The sequence below is a fragment of the Etheostoma spectabile genome, chromosome 7 (genome assembly GCF_008692095.1).
Source record: "Etheostoma spectabile isolate EspeVRDwgs_2016 chromosome 7, UIUC_Espe_1.0, whole genome shotgun sequence".
NCBI classification, from domain to species: domain Eukaryota; kingdom Metazoa; phylum Chordata; class Actinopteri; order Perciformes; family Percidae; genus Etheostoma; species Etheostoma spectabile.
This window is the reverse complement of record NC_045739.1, coordinates 6,276,725-6,292,248: the sequence shown is the minus strand read 5'-3', so window position 1 is coordinate 6,292,248 and position 15,524 is coordinate 6,276,725. Positions and strand designations below refer to the sequence as shown.

Here is a 15,524-nt window from a genome sequence, read left to right as displayed (position 1 = left end):
AACAAGGAAAGGACAGGAAAGTGAGAAAATAAAGTGTGTGGTCGTGTGTCAGAGGGCATTTCTGTGAGCGATTCAGGAGAGAAAGATGAAGAAAAAAAGCATTTTGTTGCCTCTCAGACAGGGTGACTCTGTCAAGCAGAGGCTAATTCAGACTCTGGATCTGTGTCTGTATCTGTCAGCAGAGGAGTGCCGAGGAGTGACCACGGTGGACCTGATGAAAAGGGAAGGCAGCAACCTTGGCCTCACCATCTCCGGAGGCTCTGATAAGGATGGCAAGCCCAGAGTGTCAAACCTACGGCCAGGTGGGCTAGCTGCCAGGTGAGATCACTGCTCTGTGATGCGGTTAAAACCTGGCAACCACACCAAGCTGTCCGTACTTGTTATTCTGCTCCTACAAATGTGCATGTGTTGCAAAGTTATAGCAGCTTGCCTTATCTGCAGGACTGCAGGTGTTGTGTTAGATCAGCATGATGCCGTCCCTCAGAGTAATACCCAAAGTTCCCAAGAAACCATATAAGAAGTTTTGATTTAGTTAATATTTTCAATGTCTAATTCACTGTATGGTGGCTATAATTCAATAGACATATTTTGTGAGCTTATGTTTTTGTATTTAGTGATTGCTGAATTAATATTCATTACATGTCATTTAGCTGACACTTCTATCCAAAGCAACTTACAATTGTTACATATGTCAGAGGCCACATCTCTCTGGCACAACTATGGGTTAAGTGTCTTGTTCAGGGACATATTGGTAGCTGTATTGCAACGGGAATTGAACCCAGATCTCCCACACCAGAGACACGTGTCACATCCACTGGGCCATCACCACCCACAATTAAACATGTTGTCACAGACGTCAACGTCATTAAACAAATTTTCTCCAACATCAACCACACGAAAGGAAAATGTAGTGGAGGACTCACGTTTCATGATGATTAAGCAACGCGTGTGACACACACACACACACACACACACACACACACACACACACACACACACAGAGAGAGTTTTGTAAGAATGATAACACCCCTCTGAAAATTTCTTGGCAAAATCTGCTTGTCAAGTTTTAGGAGGTTTAAAGACAGACACCAAGCTAATTCTTCCAAGCAGCTTGTCTTCCCACAGCTGAGTTCATGCTTGTGTGGAAGTGCTAGCTAATTTACTGGGTGGAGAGAGACACAGACAGACAGGAGAGAGACTGGCAGTGACACTGTGTGATGAGACCAGACCGGATCAGGACGATCGGGTCTGCTGGTCAAGACGTCTCTGTCTGTCTGCTGTCAGTGCTGATTGGCAGTAGCCCAAAGGTGAGAGGGGCAAGCAGGCCAAAACATCTATTTAATTAATTAGCCTTCCAATGAGCAGCATGTTGACTCAGAATGTCATATGTGAGACAGCATGTACAATCATCTGCGTCAGTGTTTGAAGAGAAGACGCTTTCAGCCATCTGCTCGTCTCTCACTATTCAACACAGCTGGCTCTGTATGTCATTCCACATAGTGCAAAGGCATTTGTAATCAAATTACCATTGCAATTTGGACACAAATATACACACCAACTTCTAATTCTGCCTCTTTTACACAGTTGGAACAGCCAGAATAGTAATTTAAGATCAGACAGTTGCATCTGATTTTGTTCATGAATGGATCAACTTCATCAAAATGTGCTTTTATAACAAACAGGTAGCTCATAGGGAGTTCCACATTTAAGGTGTGAGCCATAAAACTAATAAATCAGCAGAAAGTGGCTAAAAATGTTGTTGTTGATAATTGTCTTCCCCTCAGTAAGAAAAACTTGCAATTCTAAAACCCAAGTGACTTGCAGTAAATCTAGAGCTTTTTAGGCCCCCGGGGGATATTTCCCGCATTGCCCAATTAATAATCCAGCCTTCATCTTGATGGTCTGTACATGTTTTTCCACAGGAGCGACCAGCTGAATGTAGGAGACTACATAAAGTCAGTGAATGGCATCAACCTGTCAAAGCTTCGCCACGATGAGATCATCAGCCTGCTGAAGAACATCGGGGAGAGAGTTGTGCTGGAGGTGGAGTACGAGCTGCCTCAACTCGGTAGGTGACGTTCTGCAAGAATAATATTGTTCCTCATTGTTCAACAAAAACTCAGATGTTTGGAGACGGTGCTGTCATCAGAACAAATGGTTTGGATTTTCAAATGCATAAAAGTTAGGAAATGGGTTAATATTAAGATAATTAGTTAAGTCTGTAGACCATAAAAAGGCTTGTCTCATGATTCCTAAATGTCTATCTTTAAACTGAACTAAATTGTGGCTGCCCACTGCTCTTGTGTCACTAGCACGGGTCAAAAACATAGAATAATCAAACATATTTCCACAATCCATATTTGTTCTCATGATTCAGCACTTACAACACTCAGGTGACACTATAATCAATCTGTTTTATGTGTAGCTTTGGCGGATTGTAAAAATCATTTTCTGAATCTGTCCTTTCCTGTCGACTCTTAGTCCAGAACCCCTCAGGAGTCTTAACCAAAACCATGGAGGTGTGTTTACACAAGGAGGGAAACAGCTTTGGGTTTGTTATGAGAGGTAGGTGGACAGGATGTTTTCTTGTGTAAATTCTTCCGTAAAAAATAATTAGCTTTTTGCACTGATTTATGTTTATGATGTGTGTTTTGTTTATCTAGGAGGCTTCCACGAGGACTGGCGCAGGTCTCGTCCTCTGGTGGTTACATACATCAGGCCCGGAGGCCCCGCTGACAGGTGAGGGCATGGATAGATGAGTTGGTGTTTGTGTGGTACTATTTATGTGGCGTGTAGGCATTTTATGTCCTGATCATGCATGAATGAGCCTATTCAAATTACTGTATGTGTGCATGCATGCATGTTTCTATATCTATTCAGATGTACAGTGTAAACTCATGGATACGTGTCTTACTAATTGCCTTATCTTTGCCCCCAATAGTTATCCATTAACCATGTAGAATTAGATTATTATGACTTATGCTTTTAAATCCGCAATATATTTATGTGCACGTTATTTCTTTTGCATCCGTCTACACTGGAGCCGGTGCATGAAATTGTGGCTCTGACACATATAGAGTATGTTATCTTCTAAGCAGAAAGGGCACTGCCCATCCTGAGGCTAATGCAACATTGCACTTTTCCCCACGAAAACCAAAACACTGGAGCAAACATAATTCATCATCAAAGACTTTATGGCTATGTATCTCATTTATCCTTCATCTTACCTGGAAGGGAACACTCATGTGGAACTGTTTAATGATTTACTGTGACTGGTGCTTTAGCGCTTGTATTATCATCTTGTGCTGGCCGTCTGTGTTTTATTTTTTTCCCTCTTTCTCCTCTTGTGTTTATCCAGAGAGGGCACTTTGAAGGCCGGAGACCGAGTATTGAGCATAGACGGCATGCCTTTAAACCGAGAGAAGCACGCTGACGCTTTGACCATGCTGATGCAGAGCAGCCAGGAAGCTCTGTTCCTGATTGAGTATGACGTCTCCGTCATGGGTGAGTACATACACACAGGGAATATGTGGGGCTTGGTAGGGCAGTGTTGCTCTAAGGGTAAATAATGTGGCCGTTTAGCTGCATGGATGTGAGTGTCGGCCCTGGAGACTCCACCAGGGGAGTCTGACTGGCCCAAGAGCACACTTTGACAAGGAAAGGGTAGATGGGTAATATTCAGTGTTTTGTTATAGTGTGAGGATCTCTCTCCACTCCTGAATCATGGCAGGTTGAAACTCAGTGTAAAAAGTGTATTGCTTTTCTGCATCAGAGCCATCACAGTAAGCAAATTGTTGATGGAATATAGTAAACAGTACAAATCAGTATTAATTCAAGCACATTTAACAATACAGTTTTTGTGTTTCTTCAGTTCATTATGACTGATTTTATTCTATTGTTGTGAAAAGGAATAACCACCAACACAGATCAGTCTGACTGGGCAAAGAGTGAATCAAATCTGTTTTGGGTCAAAAAGTAGTAAAACATGCCCCTGAAGACAGAAACTCACCATAGATTATAACCTCCATTGGTCATAGCGATTCTATCTCCATAAGATCACAAACTCTGCTCTTTGCAAAATAGGGCATGTCACCAAGGACATTCGACACACATTATCTCTCTGGATGTAGGTATCTAGACCTCCTGCCATCACACTGAACCAGTCAGAGGGTTCACAATTATAAGAAACATTTTAGAACTAAAATCAGGAAAATGAAAAAAAGAAAAGAAAGTTTTTTTTAGTTTGAGCTGTTAAGGTTTTTCTCAATTGTGTAGAACAGTTAAGAGCAAATGTGTCAATACAACAAATGCATGTAAATTAGGGACCATTTAGAAATAAAAATGTTTTCTCCTTTAAGTCATATTTTCGCTTACTGTTTAATATTTTGACATGGTCTTTTCCATTGTTGGTTAAGATTGTAAAAAGATGCATCTATTAATCTTGTAGGCCTCTCTCATATCTGTGTGAATGATCTGTTTCAGAGGCAATGCAGCAAGCCTCGGGCCCTCTGCTGGTGGAGATAGTGAAAGGTCCCTCCACCAGCCTCGGGATCAGCCTCACTACAACAATATACAGGAGCAAACAAGTTATTATTATTGACAAGATAAAGGCAGCCAGCGTGGTGGAAAGGTGAAACCAACCTTTTACACTATACTGCGCCACAGACACGTTCCTATTAAACCTAAGCTTTTCTCAATTACACACAATCCGCCATACTGTCTCACTCTCTCAGGTGTGGAGCGCTGCATGCAGGGGACATCCTTCTGTCCATAGATGGGACCAGCACAGAGCACTGCTCTCTGATGGAGGCCACGCAGCTACTTGCTAGCACTTGTGATGTTGTGAAACTGGAGATTCTCCCAGCCAGTCAGAGCAGACTTCCTGTCAGGCCGCAAGACACAGGTATGTCCTGGAGGTGACACAAAAAAATAAAACTCTGTGAGCTACTACAAAGGAATAAGACATCAGAGAGATATGGGAATCAGCAGTGAAAGAAAGAAAGAAGTCGGAAAAAACAAAACAAATTTTTGTGTAGAAAAACCTGTTGTTCATTCCTCTCTCATTAATCATCTCATGACCCCTCAGATTTATCTTTATCTTTAGTTCTGCATGGACATGGGGAGAATAACTGCTCTTCTCTCAGCTATTCTATCTACAGCTGTCAAGAGCCGGGTTCCCATGCCTGTGTGTGTGTGCACGTGCGTGTGTGCGTGTGTGCGCGCGCGTGTGCGTGAGTGAGTGGCCGGCAGCGATCATGTTCTGCAGACTTATTTCTGGGTCAGCAACTGCAGGGTCTCCTTAACATGTGAGCATGGGAAGAATCATACACCATGACGAAGATGTAGTTAATTCTTCTCTGGCGGTCGCTGAATCCTTTCTTCAGCAATATTTCTTTGTCCTTTGTTTAGTTTTTTGTCTGGTCCATCCGGCTGCGCTTCTATTTTATTTGCCAAACTTCCATCTTTCTTTTATCCTTATTTACCGAGTCATTTGTGATAACTTACATCTATTTAGGGTTAAATCCTCTGAAGAAGGAATACACATTAATACTTTCCAAGACTGCTCAGTGAAATACTTGATCTGCATTGGCTACTGTGGACCACTGGACTGAATTCAAAGGGCAGCACATTTAACACTTCTCAAAGAAATGACAGGCATGCTTCTTGTCTTCTGGCATTTCTATTTAATACGTATTCCCTTCTTGAAACAGGCACCATGACGTTATGGTAAAATGATATTTTCACAGCTTCTTTTCCCCCCAGGATAAGGCATGATTATAAGATGCAATATGTCTAATCTCCTCCGGGGATTTAATTTAAAGACTGATACGGCCACTAAGAGATTAGGAGTTAATGTTTCTTTCCACCAGCCTCAATCGAAAACATCATATCTTGGAGAGCTTCCCCTAGGTGAGCTTAACATAAGCCGTTAGAACCAAAGCTTCCCAGGTTTGATTGAGTCAGATAGAAACTTGTTCTCCGAAAAGGGCTGCGCGTTCTCCTGCTTGTATTCTGATTACATACAGCTGGATTTAACCAGGTTCCCTGAACATGGCAACCATCCCAGGCGCTACAGCAGTCTTCCATGTTTCTAGCAAATTCCCCATGCATGTGAGCAAATTGTTAGAGATTATACCCTTGCAAATGAAGCAGCCTGGATTACTGTCACATGTAACACTGCGACAAATTTAGTTGCATGAATATGTAAAGGAACATTAATTATTGAGGTGTGTGTCATACAGGAGGTCAGTTGTTTCCCTTTGAATGCTTCACGGATGCCGTATGACTGAATGCAATATTTCGCAGGCTTTGACGTGAGGGGATAAGACGCCTTTGAAAATTAACAATCTGTGCTCTCCATTTCATTCAAAGCAGGGAAAAGTCAACAGAATTGCTAAATGAAAACCTCATGAATATGAATCCCATACGATTAAATTAAAACACATTTGGACCAAACTGTCTGCCAATCAGGTGCAGGAAACAGACACCCTGCCTCATCAACAATCATGTTTTCAGCTGTACTCAATCAAGGTCAAGCCACATGCCTCCTAACAGCTCTTCCTGCTGAACACAACAACATTATGACCAGCGGTCGACTCTTGTTGCACCATCTGTCTCTTTTGAAAACTAAATTATAAAAATGATCTCCAGTTTGCACTTAGCTTTTTGGAAGCTTGCTAGTAAAAGTAAGATATTTTTTTATTTTTAGTGCACCACTTCCCTCTCAGCCAGTTGAGCTCTGTGTGTCTAAATGATTTGTCAGATGTACATTAAACCACAGGATATAATCTAGTGTACCATGACGACAACATTAAATATCAATTACTCCGCTCCGAATTATCCTCCAGGCACTGTTTAGTGTGTTTCAAATGTAGACATGGGAATGAACGTGGGATTTCATGGGTAGAATTTAGAAAAGTGCACAACAGAGGAGTGGAGCTGGATTAGGCTTCTCAAATGGATGTGTTTGCCTTCATATTGCTGCAGTAAAAGTGCAGAAGAGCAACCATCATCACTGGGACCAAAGCAGCAACTACTGCCATCCCCCACATGCCAGCCACTGCAAGACATGGAGCAGCCCAAGCCACCCACACAACCAGCAGGACCACTGCAAATGTAAGTTATCCATTGTGACAGCACTGCTGCTGGCAAGACACCATAGCAGGAGGCTTTTCTTCAGCACTTTTTGTTCAATCTTTTCCATGTGGTTTACTCCAACACTGTTACTAGAGTACTTTATTGTGGTGCATGTTCCCATGCTGAGTGTGTGCTGCAGCTGTGGACATGCATGTCACGGTGACGTGGTTTTGTCTAACTGTACCAGACTTTTGATACGTGTAGTGGTGTGTCTCCTTTCAGCTCTGGTGAGCGGTGGCTTCTCCCCTTCCTCCACAGCCACCTCGGGCTTTAGCAGCCAGGGTAGCAACACGCTGCCCTGTCCCATCCCTCCGGTAGCTCCCACCAGCCCCCGCAGCTTGACGGGCAAGAGGAGGAACAGGAAGAAGGACCATAAAAGCTCACGTATGACCTTCCGCCTGCCTCTTCCTTTTTTTTTTTTTAGTTTTTTACCTCTCTAAAGGGTTGGTTCAACCAAATTAATCAAATTGATTTAATTATTTTGTCCATCCCATTTGTATCAATGAGAGTTGGCTAAATAACAGAAACTCCTTTTGTATGTGTTCTGTATCAGAAAACACACTGTCACACTGCATTGCTTTTAGCTCAATGTACCTAATAATAAACTGGCGACTGATTGAATGTCGATAAGATTTCTACCTCCGACTTAATATAATGGAGGTGAAAGGGATTTGTTTGTGATGTGCACAGCATTGAACGTGTCTCCCCAGACATATCTGTAATTTAAACACCTTTTGTTATTACTTTTTTGGCAGTTTAATATGAAGTTTTTTTTTGCAAAAACAGATTTTTATTTTTTTATTTTCCTTAATCATGGTTTTCCTTTTGCACTGTGGGGAATGTTTATCAAACTACTGCTGGTTCATTGTGTAAAGTAACAGCTGTACAGCCATTGAATTGGAATGGAGGCATAAATCTCAGAACCCAGATACATAAAACTATAGAGCGATCTCTAAGTGAGAAAATGTTTGGCTTAGCTGTTTTTTTTTGTAATTTAGGTGAACTGACCCTTTAAACATGTTTTACAGCGCTGTTAAAACACCTTTCCGTCCTTTTTCACTCCCTCACTGTGTGAACAGTTTTGACTGACTGCTGACGTAAACATGACTGACGTAAACTCTGATAAGTGACTCATTCCCTCTCTGTTGTCTCTGTGGGTGCATGTCTCATCCCCTTATCCTCCTCCATTTTTTGTCTCCCATAATCCCTCTCTTGCTCAATTTATCTGCCACTTCTCCACTTATATCTTTCTCTGATGTGTTCCCTCCCTCCCCTGTCCCTCAGTTTCTCTGACGTCCAGTTCTGTCGGCCCAGGGGGGCAGATTTTTCATGTGGAAACAAGCGAGGTCATCCTGAGGGGGGATCCACTCACAGGTTTTGGGATCCAGCTGCAGGGGGGTGTTTTTGCCACAGAAACCCTGTCTGCTCCCCCAGTCATCCGCTTTATTGAGCCCGACAGCCCAGCTGAGAGGTAACACACTGAGACACCTAACGAGTAAACAAGTATCATGTACTGAGTCACCTTGACTAGATGGCCCCAGTGCTAATCATTCAGCCACATGAGGAAAAAGTCTAATTTTAACCTTTTGTCCCAATGAGTATTTCAGCTCAAGGCAGGCGCATTAGAGCTGCATTTGTCTACATGTTGTGGTTCCCAAATTTTGGGTTCTGCCCTACATTAGGGGTAACAAGATAAGTAAAAGCTGAAAAGAAACATCTGCCATGCAAAGTTATGCTTTTTAATCTTGACTGAGCAACAATAGCAATGTGGCTCTACATATGGCAATGTTGGTCTGTCGGTTGGTTTTTCCACCACTTTGGTCCAGACTGAAATATTTTAATACTGTTTAAATGGATTGTCATGTAATTTTGTAAAGCTATTCATGTTGCCCAGAGGATTTGACTTAAATGATCCCCCAACGTTTTCTTTAACGCCACCATGAGGCTAAAATTTCAGGGTTTGAGTAAAATGCCTCAAGAACTAATGGATGGATTGTCGTGAAATTTAGTTGCCGCATTCATAAACCCCCCTGAATGAATTGTGAAATGTACTTTCATTTGTCCGCTAGTTTAGGACCAAGTCACATCATAACTAATGCCATTCCATCAGCAGCTGTATTTTGTGTTTAGTGCTAATTAGCAAATGTTAAAACTAAGATGGTGTGCACATTATAGAACACATTATGCCTGCAAAACGCCAGCATGTTACAGTGGGATGCTGATGTTAGCATTTAGCTCAAAGCACAACTGTGCTTGTTTTTCTTTCTTTCAAAAAAATATTCAAACAAGAAATGAGGGGAAAAAAGTCTTGTTGAAATAGTCAACGACATATATAACTGGTAAAAATGTGTCATGAGTAGACATTGCTTTTTTTAAGGTGTTAGTCACAAGCCCAAAAAGCTATTGTGCTTGTCAGCCCATGGTATAGTAATGGTTTATTTCCTTAGTGACGGAGGGCGTGTAACCCAAAAATGTTACAAGGTCAACAGATGTTCTCAGTAATTTCTGACAGTTACTTGAGTCTTGAATGCGAGGAGTATTGGTGTCCAGAAGTAGATTTATCACACGTTATACATGAGGCATTGGTGCAGCCAGTGTTTTGTTTTTTTTCGTTTTTTTTCTTTAAACGCCCGATATTGGTCTGTGTGTAGTATTGATCAAGACTGCATGTTGCAGTCTAATTAACACACGGCTCTGATCAGGCCAGTGTGTTGTATCTGTCCTTGTAATGCAAGATTAATGATAGTGTTTGTGCCGGCGCTGCAGGGCCACGTCCCCTGGGCCGTTGGAGCAGGAGTGACTCAAGTACAGCATCCGACTGTGATGTTGGTGTCTAAGCCTCCACACAAGGTTAATGAGCAGCGGTGGTTAGTGAATTTATATCAGCTGACAGTGCTCCTTTTCAATTAGGAGTCTGGTAAATATGAAATATGTGGAATCTGTTTTACTGTATGAGTGCTCGCTTTGCAGAGGTGATTTACCAAGTTAAAGTAGGTCAATGTTCAGTGTGTTTATGTCAAGCCTAGAGGCTATATCATTTCTTATATGGTATTTTAAACATACAGCCTATGTGACATGAATGTGTCACTCTTTAGAATCCTTTCACAGAAAGCAGAAATAAAAAGCCTTGCTGATACTAGAGTGGGCATAGTGAGAGCATTAGTAGATTAATCGAATAGTTAATCAACAGATATTTTAATTCATGAAGCAAAAAATGACAAGCATTTGCTGCCTCCAGCAACTTAAATGTGAAGTTGATATTTTATTTTTTGTATCAATTATTATTTAAATCTTTACGTTTTGAACTCTCTACAATGAAGCACTTTAGGTTAGTTATTCTTGTGTGTGTGTGTGTGTGTGTGTGTGTGTGTGTGTGTGTGTGTGTGTCTCTGTATAATGCATGACAGTTCAACAGCAACATAACGACCATACAGTTGAATTAACACTTTTCTAAAACAATTTCACCAAAAACTAAACATTCACAAAGGTAGCATCTATTGCAGGGCTTATGTATTCAAGGAAATGTATGTAACTTAGTGTATATGTATGTAATTTATTCTCAGGTCTCTCTTGTAAAAGAGATCTTGACCTCAATGAGACCTCCTGAATGATAAAGCCTAACTAACTAAGTTGAAGACATTACCTTGGGCTCTGGGAAATTGTGAGGGTCATTTTTTGGATCCAGTAAAAGATCAACATACAGTATTAATCAATACTTTGGATATAATTGCTAGTTGCACCCCTAGTTAAAATGTGATGCATTTTAGTTTTTCTCTGCTCCGTGACCAGACTTTTCAAGTGCGGCGAGTAAATCACTCCGCCCAAGTAGCAGAAATACCAGTGCTTCACCTTTCTGAGAATATAGTGCCCAGTAAGTATGCGGTTAGAATATGGCTTTGTCTCATGTGACCTTGTTATTTGCACACCCTGTGACTATACAAATTACAACATTTAAATAAGAACAAGTTGGCGTTATTTTGTCACTTAGGAGCAAGCTAGTTGGAACCAGGTACCTGCAGGATCTTTGCTAGGCTAAGCTAATGCTAAAGTCTTACATTAAGACAATAATTGCTCATATGACAATTTTTCTAACATTTTGTTTAAATGTACAAATTAGGCTTTGTCCTATTATATATGCGCTAATTTGCATACCTTTCCAAAACAGAAATCTGAACATTGGATAAAGCCAGGTTCAAAATTCTTCTTTCATTCTGTTGTACTGTACATGTTAGTCAAATGTTTTTACAAGGGGAATTTCTTTTTATCACTCAGTACATCAAAAACAGCCATAAAAAAATCAATCTACGGATTGAGATATCGACAAACGCAAATAAAGTGTAGTAAAATAGACACCTTAACATGTATTTTGGTTGTTTGTATTCCATTAGTCTGAAAGAAGACAGGTAATGGAAGCAACATATACCCCAAAATCAATATGACCAGTGAATGAAAAACAAATATTGTCTTGCCTTAAGATTTTTTTGATCATTCTGTTACATTTACACCCAACATACATTTCTTCTAAACATCTTATATTTCCTTTTTTTATTACTATATTAACTGTTGAGTGAGGAGAAATATCAGTCTTTCACAGGAGCTTTATTTCCACCATAAGGCTTCTGTGTGTGTTTTTCTGTGTGAAGGTGTGGACTGCTGCAGGTTGGGGACAGACTGTTGTCCATTAATGGGATCCCGACTGAAGATGGCACTTTGGAGGAAGCCCATCAGCTGCTCAGAGACTCCGCTCTGGCCAACAAGGTCACAGTGGAGATTGAGTTTGACGTTGCAGGTATCACATTGTGAAGATAAATTATTATATTGTGAGGTCTCTGAAATATATTTTTTGCTTTCTTACCCACATATATCTTCACTTCCCAATTAGAGTCGGTGGTTCCCAGCAGTGGTACCTTCCACGTTAAACTACCCAAGAGGAGAGGAGTGGAGCTGGGCATTACCATCAGTGGTGAGTTTGTTAGGAATGAGATTAGCAGCAGGGGGCAGTGTAGCTCAATAATACTCCGCAGACCTGCACACCGTAAATCTCTTTTGAATCCATGTTCTGTGTTCCATAAAACTCACACTTACAAAACCACAAAGGGCAAATACCTCATTACCGGTGAATAATACTGGCCTGTACCAGCTTCATCATTACTCTTTGTCCTCAAATAAACAGAAACAGGAAGCAGAGTATGATCAGTACAACAAAAAGAAAAGTTGGGTGATTCCAAAAATGCGTTTATGCTCATATCTTACATCCTAAAATAAAAATCACTTTAATTTTTCTTCCTTTTTACCAGCAAGTAAGAAACCTGGCAAGCCCCTCATCATCTCTGACATCAGAAAAGGAAGCATAGCACACAGGTATGTCCCATCATTACACACAGCTCATAATATTACTGCAGAACATTGTAATGCTCTCACAGCACTAAGTCGTATCATCTTTTCATAACCAAAATAAAAATGGTTTGGGAATCCACTGTGCAAAATGAGCTTAATTGGATTGAGCTATCAAAACTGGATCAGTAGGACAGAAGGGCTCAGTGTTGATTAGGTTGAGGGTGAGGTTACAGTGACCCCGCAAGATTCCGCAGAGACACTAACGCTAATAGGATTCTCATACTGAGTCAGGAGGAGCAGCTTGCTGGTCCCAGGTGAAAGTTGTGATCCTGCTTTTCTGTCCGGTAGAACAGGCACTCTGGAGCCTGGAGACCGGCTACTGGCCATCGACAGTGTGCGTCTGGAGAACTGCACCATGGAGGACGCCATGCATGTCCTACAGCAGGCCGAGGACATGGTCAAACTCCGAATCCAGAAAGATGAGGACAACATTGGTACATTAATCTCTTAAAACACCAAAAGTGCATTCTGGTTAACAGCAGTGGTGGAAGTAACAAAGCACATTTACTAATTTACTTAAGTACATGATTTAGTTACTTAATTTGAGTCCATTTGGTGCAACTTTATTCTTTAACTCTATTATTACTATTAGTAAAATTTAGAGGAAATTGATGACTTTTTACTCAATTGCTTTTAACTCAATTATATTAATGTAAAGGTTTTCCAGTTACTCTACGGCTTAACATTTTATGGAAAAACATAAATCATAAATAAATACATCCTTGTTTATAAAATGGCCACTTACAAAAAAGCAGAATCTAGATGAGGCCACTTCAGTTGTTTTTAGTTGAGTAGTTATTTATGAACTGTTGTATTGGTACTTGAATGTAAAGGATATGAAAACATCTTCCACCACAGCATAAAATCCATACTTATTTGAACGGAGTAAAATAACAAATAATGGAGGTAATGGTCTGTTCGGTTAAAAAGCTATTTGTTCATTTGCGCAAACATTTAACATAATTTATCATAAAGGTATTCTATCTTCACATAATAATCTTATTATGCATGGCATCTACTCTTCCCCCCCTATGTGATGCAGATGAGTTGGAGATGTCAGGCTCTATAATCTACACCGTTGAGCTGAAGAGATATAACGGACCACTAGGCATCACGATCTCTGGCACAGAGGAGCCCTTTGATCCCATCGTCATTTCTGGCCTCACTAAGAAAGGCCTGGCAGAGAGGTGAGAGAATGGCAGGTCATGGGCTAAATATAAGCTAAGGCAAGGCAAATCTGTTGCAGCCCTCTTTTGGAAACGTTTTTTATTTTTTATTTAATAGTATAAACACTTAGTCAGTAAACAATGTCTGACTCATCTTTTTCTATAACAAGAAGCCTCTTTGTTTCCGTCCCAGTCAGCGCACTGGCAGCCTGACAGGTTTCCTGGCCCGTCTGTTGGTACTGTCTGGTATACTCTGGTGTCTCTGTCTCCTCCGCTGTCCTAACCCTGCAGGACCGGGGCCATCCATATAGGGGACCGTGTCCTGGCCATCAACGGAGTCAGTCTGAAAGGAAAGCCACTGAGCGAGGCCATCCATCTTCTGCAGATGGCTGGGGAGTCCGTCACCCTCAAGATAAAAAAAAAGGCTGACCGTATGTTGTTGTTTTTTGTGCAACTTATTTCCTTTTGTTGACATGTAGTGGCTTGGAAAAATGAGCTTTAAAAAAATACAGTTGCAGAATTGAGACAAAAAAACATTTAAAAAGAAAATGAAACAGTACACAAAATGGCAAAAAAGCCAGAAGAGCAAAGACAAATACAGGAGGAAATAATAACAAATAAAAGCGGAGTTGCATTATGACACATGAACATTCATTTTTCACATTTCATTTAGTTTGTTTCATAGACCTAAAACATGCTTTCTCATACATTTTTTTTCAAATAGTTTTCATTGTTTTATTCTTTAGTTAGGTAATCCAGTTTGTCCAGTCTCCTGTGGAAGAAGCATCCCTGTTGAGCCAATGTTCAGTGTTCCATTCCCTTCACTGATTGTACGGTATTCTCCTGTTGTTCTCACAGCAAGAAAGCGAACCGTATTTGTATAGTGCTTTTCAAAAAGTTTCACAGGGCTTTACAAGAGAAGGGAAAGACAAGGTAAAACAAAGTGTGCAAACAATAAAAAATAAGGGTGTAAAACAATGAAAGTGAGTTTTAATATCGTCACCTGCCTAAAATAATCGCATAAGTCATTTGTCATTTGACAAAAAGTATTTTCTTGCCTAAATCATCTCCTCGTGGTGCTGGCCACCTCTGGTAAAATTTCCTACATTCTCAGTTGAACAGTTCATGTGATTCTACGCCTTTAGTTTGACTGCCTAAATCAAGAGTGGGACTTAGGCAGTTTTATTTTGCCTAAGTCAAAAGACAATGTGACTTAGGCAGTTTTACAAGCTTTTCAACATGGCCGCTGCTTCAAGAAGAAAGAAGATCTACCGCTCGGGAAGTGATAATGTTTACTATAATATAGGCTAGGCTATACGTATAGTTATTTTGTAGTTTTTCTTCAGCCTTTTTAGTCTGCATTTTAGTACATGAAAGTTAGCATTTAGCTAGCTGTTTTTAGCTAGCTTCATGGACTTCACTCTTCTAAAACAATATTTCTTCAAGAGTTTTTGTTGAATTTTGTCCACATTATATGATCATATCAAGACAGATTTAAATACTTTATTGTAATCTATCAGCTAGAAAGTATGTTTTTAACTAAATAATCATGAAAACTAGCATTTAGCTAGCTTCATGGACTTCGCTTAACTCTTGTCTTTTCTAAAAATATCTGGTCCTTCTTCCCTGCTCATGAATACGGGAAGAACTGGCATAAACCGGTTATTCACTTCACCGTATACCCCTGTTACTGCTGTGCATGTAAACACATTGTTGACAGAGTTGAGGGTTTAAAATCGCCTAAGTCACAAAGGCATGTTCATGAATTTGCCCAAGGCATTTATTCCTCTCATGTTGCATTATTTACAGACATTGTTATTAGTA

At 40.5% G+C, this 15,524-nt stretch overlaps 1 protein-coding gene across 7 annotated transcripts in view; it reads left to right on the top strand.

Annotated features, from left to right (window-relative positions):
- Window positions 1-15,524, top strand: part of LOC116693152 (glutamate receptor-interacting protein 2) — a 31,180-nt gene that overhangs the window by 6,330 nt on the left and 9,326 nt on the right. For 4 of the 7 annotated variants that reach the window (XM_032521900.1, XM_032521905.1, XM_032521902.1 and 1 more), the window contains exons 3-18: window positions 180-318; window positions 1,923-2,068; window positions 2,482-2,565; window positions 2,664-2,739; window positions 3,359-3,504; window positions 4,483-4,630; window positions 4,734-4,903; window positions 6,988-7,116; window positions 7,360-7,521; window positions 8,422-8,608; window positions 11,781-11,926; window positions 12,020-12,100; window positions 12,435-12,498; window positions 12,823-12,968; window positions 13,577-13,721; window positions 13,992-14,131. In XM_032521900.1, the coding sequence (XP_032377791.1) occupies window positions 180-318; window positions 1,923-2,068; window positions 2,482-2,565; window positions 2,664-2,739; window positions 3,359-3,504; window positions 4,483-4,630; window positions 4,734-4,903; window positions 6,988-7,116; window positions 7,360-7,521; window positions 8,422-8,608; window positions 11,781-11,926; window positions 12,020-12,100; window positions 12,435-12,498; window positions 12,823-12,968; window positions 13,577-13,721; window positions 13,992-14,131 (2,109 nt within the window). The remainder of the gene's footprint in view (window positions 1-179; window positions 319-1,922; window positions 2,069-2,481; window positions 2,566-2,663; window positions 2,740-3,358; window positions 3,505-4,482; window positions 4,631-4,733; window positions 4,904-6,987; window positions 7,117-7,359; window positions 7,522-8,421; window positions 8,609-11,780; window positions 11,927-12,019; window positions 12,101-12,434; window positions 12,499-12,822; window positions 12,969-13,576; window positions 13,722-13,991; window positions 14,132-15,524) is intronic. The other 3 variants (XM_032521901.1, XM_032521906.1, XM_032521904.1) reach the window with 1 other exon arrangement.